The sequence below is a fragment of the Perna viridis genome, chromosome 5 (assembly GCF_037379345.1).
Source record: "Perna viridis isolate PV_CMFRI_1.1 ecotype Kerala chromosome 5, ASM3737934v1, whole genome shotgun sequence".
In the NCBI taxonomy this organism is placed as follows: domain Eukaryota; kingdom Metazoa; phylum Mollusca; class Bivalvia; order Mytilida; family Mytilidae; genus Perna; species Perna viridis.
The window spans coordinates 27,783,809-27,787,066 of NC_142449.1; the positions used below are offsets into that span (position 1 = coordinate 27,783,809).

At 32.8% G+C, this 3,258-nt stretch overlaps 1 protein-coding gene across 1 annotated transcript; it reads right to left on the reverse strand.

The window, feature by feature from the left end:
- Positions 1 to 795: 795 nt before the first annotated feature.
- On the reverse strand, positions 796 to 1,926 carry LOC148616926 (neuroserpin-like). The gene has a single exon (XM_088585095.1). The coding sequence runs from the start codon at positions 1,924 to 1,926 to the stop codon at positions 796 to 798; it is 1,131 nt and encodes a 376-aa protein (XP_088441221.1).
- Between the last annotated feature and the right edge of the window lie 1,332 nt (positions 1,927 to 3,258).

Sequence of the window (3,258 nt, forward strand, 5' to 3'; positions counted from 1 at the left end):
ACGTTATTATAACATTTCTGCAACCATACATTTTTACGTTTTAAACACATTTCTAAAAACTGTCTTCAGTTTTTTTAAGGAAATGTTTCTAAAACATATTTATTACGTATTTGTACTAGCTGGGTTGTCAGAAATATATTTGATTTTGTTGTTTTATGCGACGTCACAGAAAAGGTTTGTCATCAATTACCTTGAAGTCACTTCACATGAAAGTGTAAAATTTGAATTGAGTTGAGTGAAGCAATAGAGAGCTACAGAGCATTTCAGTTATGTTATAAAAGGACATCAATGGAACATGGATTCGAACGGCGATAGTATAAAACACCATGCACGGAAAACGACTATACATGAAAAAAAAATAAACAAGTAAAAACAAAACATAAAATAAACAAAACCAAAATATAACAACAGAAAATTAGCAGTCCAGACTCCAATAAAAATAGTAAAGCATGGACCACGTGTATCGATTATTTAAGCGTCCATTGCTTTTCTACAATCATCCACAAAGGTGCTCAATAATTATCTACTGGTTGATACAGTTCTGACAATACGTCCACAAAAATAAGCTTTAACATGACGTTCTTCATTTTTGCACACAGTTATTATATATATGAAGTTTTTGCCTTGGCATAATAGGTAATGGCCAAATGATTTCTCTCTTGTGTTCTCTCTTCATATTTAGATAAATAATTCTTCACTTACTCGATACCTCAATTAAAGCAATACAACGTCTATGAATTTCTATTAATTTATTGACGTACATAAATATGTGTTCACAAAAATGACAAAAAATTTTTATGATGCAATGTAATGTCCGATAAATAAAATAGAACCAGAAGGCCTGTGTTTTATATAAAACAAAAACGGATGGTTGGCAATAAAGCTAGGTGGCTTTGAAACTGAACCTGACTTCAACATTAACAAACCAGTGACCCCCGCTGCTTCCGTCCCCTTTTCATTAACTTCAATGAAAACTTCATGAAGGGCTTCGGACACATAAAGACCGTTGTGTATTCCTTGAACGAGATTAGATAGATCAGCATTTAGGGAAAAAATGTCACGTATACCCAACTTTGGCAACAAGACCTTCAGATCAGTTTTTGATTTATAAGTGAACTTGGGTATTTTTACAAGAATTCTTCTTTGGTTGAATTTGGACTCAATTTCGTTTGCCATTTTTGGTGAGAATGAGCGTTTTAGGTTATTTAATCCATTTATTCTCCTGGACAAGACAAACACCATTTCATACTGCTTCCCTGTGTACGGCAATGAGATAGCTGAGTAATCTTTTCCATTGTAAAAGTGTACGAGGTGTGTCATAGTCATCATATCTACTTTCACTTTCTTTCTTTCTGTCAAGAAGAAGACTTGCTTTCTTGTGTTTTGGGGGTTAAATTCTTTTTCCCAGACACCTTTGAAATACACTGCATTTACAAGAAACATGACTGTTCTACGAGAAAACAAGTCCGGATAAACGAAATCTGTAATTTTGTTATTGGTTCTTCTGGCTACATAATCATTTATATTCTTAGCAGACTGTACTTTGTTATTAAAATCTGTTTCTCCAATTTCGGCATTGAAATAAGTCTTTGCCACGTCACTGACATTTGTCGTTACTCTAAGTCCTTCTTTGATGAACAGCTTTGTAGCAATACTGAGTTCATGTTCTGTTGAACTGAAAACGTTTCTACTCAGTGACTTGTATTGTTGGTAAATAACTTCATCGTCCCAGCTACCTCTCAAAACCGCTGACCGTATCTGTGATTTACTTCTTCCGCCGGTCCCTACCATTAACATCAAAAGAGCAGAAATTATGCTATAAGGAGATACACAATCACTCCTGCCACTTTCTATCTCCTTGTATACCTCATGGGAAAAGCTGATTAATCTGCTCTCAAATGAAGACTGAAAAGAGTTAGTATCCATCTAAACACGTCTGGTATGATCAATTAATGTGAAGAGAACTGAATCATTTTGGACAGTCAAGGAAGGTTTTATACGAAAGTATTTGTTTGTAATTTATCACCCTTGTTTTGTCTTATCACATTATGTAAAAGAAAACTTGTATATATCAGGGAATTTATTATTTAAACGTGATTTCAATAATACAAATGTCAATGACCGGATTTTCCCATTAGAATTCAAATAGTATGTAATAGACTTTGACATTGAAAGGTAACATGATTCACATTTGGTTTTTCGTATTACCTAATTTATCTCTGTAATTCAAAGGTCATTTTTTTACCCCGATTGCCTTATTGTCGATAAATTTTTGAATAACATTTTCCCAAAGATCAACTTACTCCCTTAAATACTCTTGTTCATCTTGAGCTGGTTGAACTGCAAACAATCATATGTGTTATTCCTACACATTCACTGAGTACTCTTTCAATCTTTTCTTGTCAGACATTTTACCAGAAACAGTAAAAATCACTTTGAAATGATGCTTTTTAAGAAGTATAGTATAATTCATGACAAAAAGACAGAAAGTGTTCATATGACACTTTAAAGCAAAATGTGGTATGTTGTTAATTTGTTTTTATTTTAACCGACACAGTGCAATGTTTTTGATCAGTCATAAATTAAAACAAACCTATGTCGGAATTCAAATGAGGTACTATGAACGCTGTTCTAGTTTGATTTTAATTTTCCAAATTAAGTGCAGGGAGTTTATCATTACATTTTTTTCTAAGCATTTAAAGTAGAGACTATATGATTTTTGTAAAGTTACATACACCATGAAACCTTTTTTGTTCTCAAAAAGGCATCAAACGAATTGTTTCTCTTTGAATATCTTTGTAGTACCTGTATGGGTACGTCACAGATTCTCTCTAGGCTACTATGTAACAGCTAAAGTCTGCTCTAATCTAGTTGCACGTGCTGACAAACAATGAACTAACCTCAATAAATTTACGCTCACTAGGTGGTCCCGGTCGATAGCTGGGTGTACAAATAATAAGTGTTTGAACTGTTCAGTTTTGTACAATGAATTGCAAGTATTGTCAAATGATATGGATTTCTTTATTTTAAACCATGCTTTCCTTCCCTTTTCCATTAAATGTGTTTTGGATTGGTTAAGGTTCCAGTATAATTAAAAATAATACCAAGGTAACAGTGAAATTCAAATGTATCTAGTGTTTCAGTATCTATCTTGTACTGATTATGGTATGATTTACCATTTGAGTTAAAAATTATAATCTTTGATTTCTCTTTTTTCACATTAAATTGTGTACGCCATACAAAATTTACTGACATTAT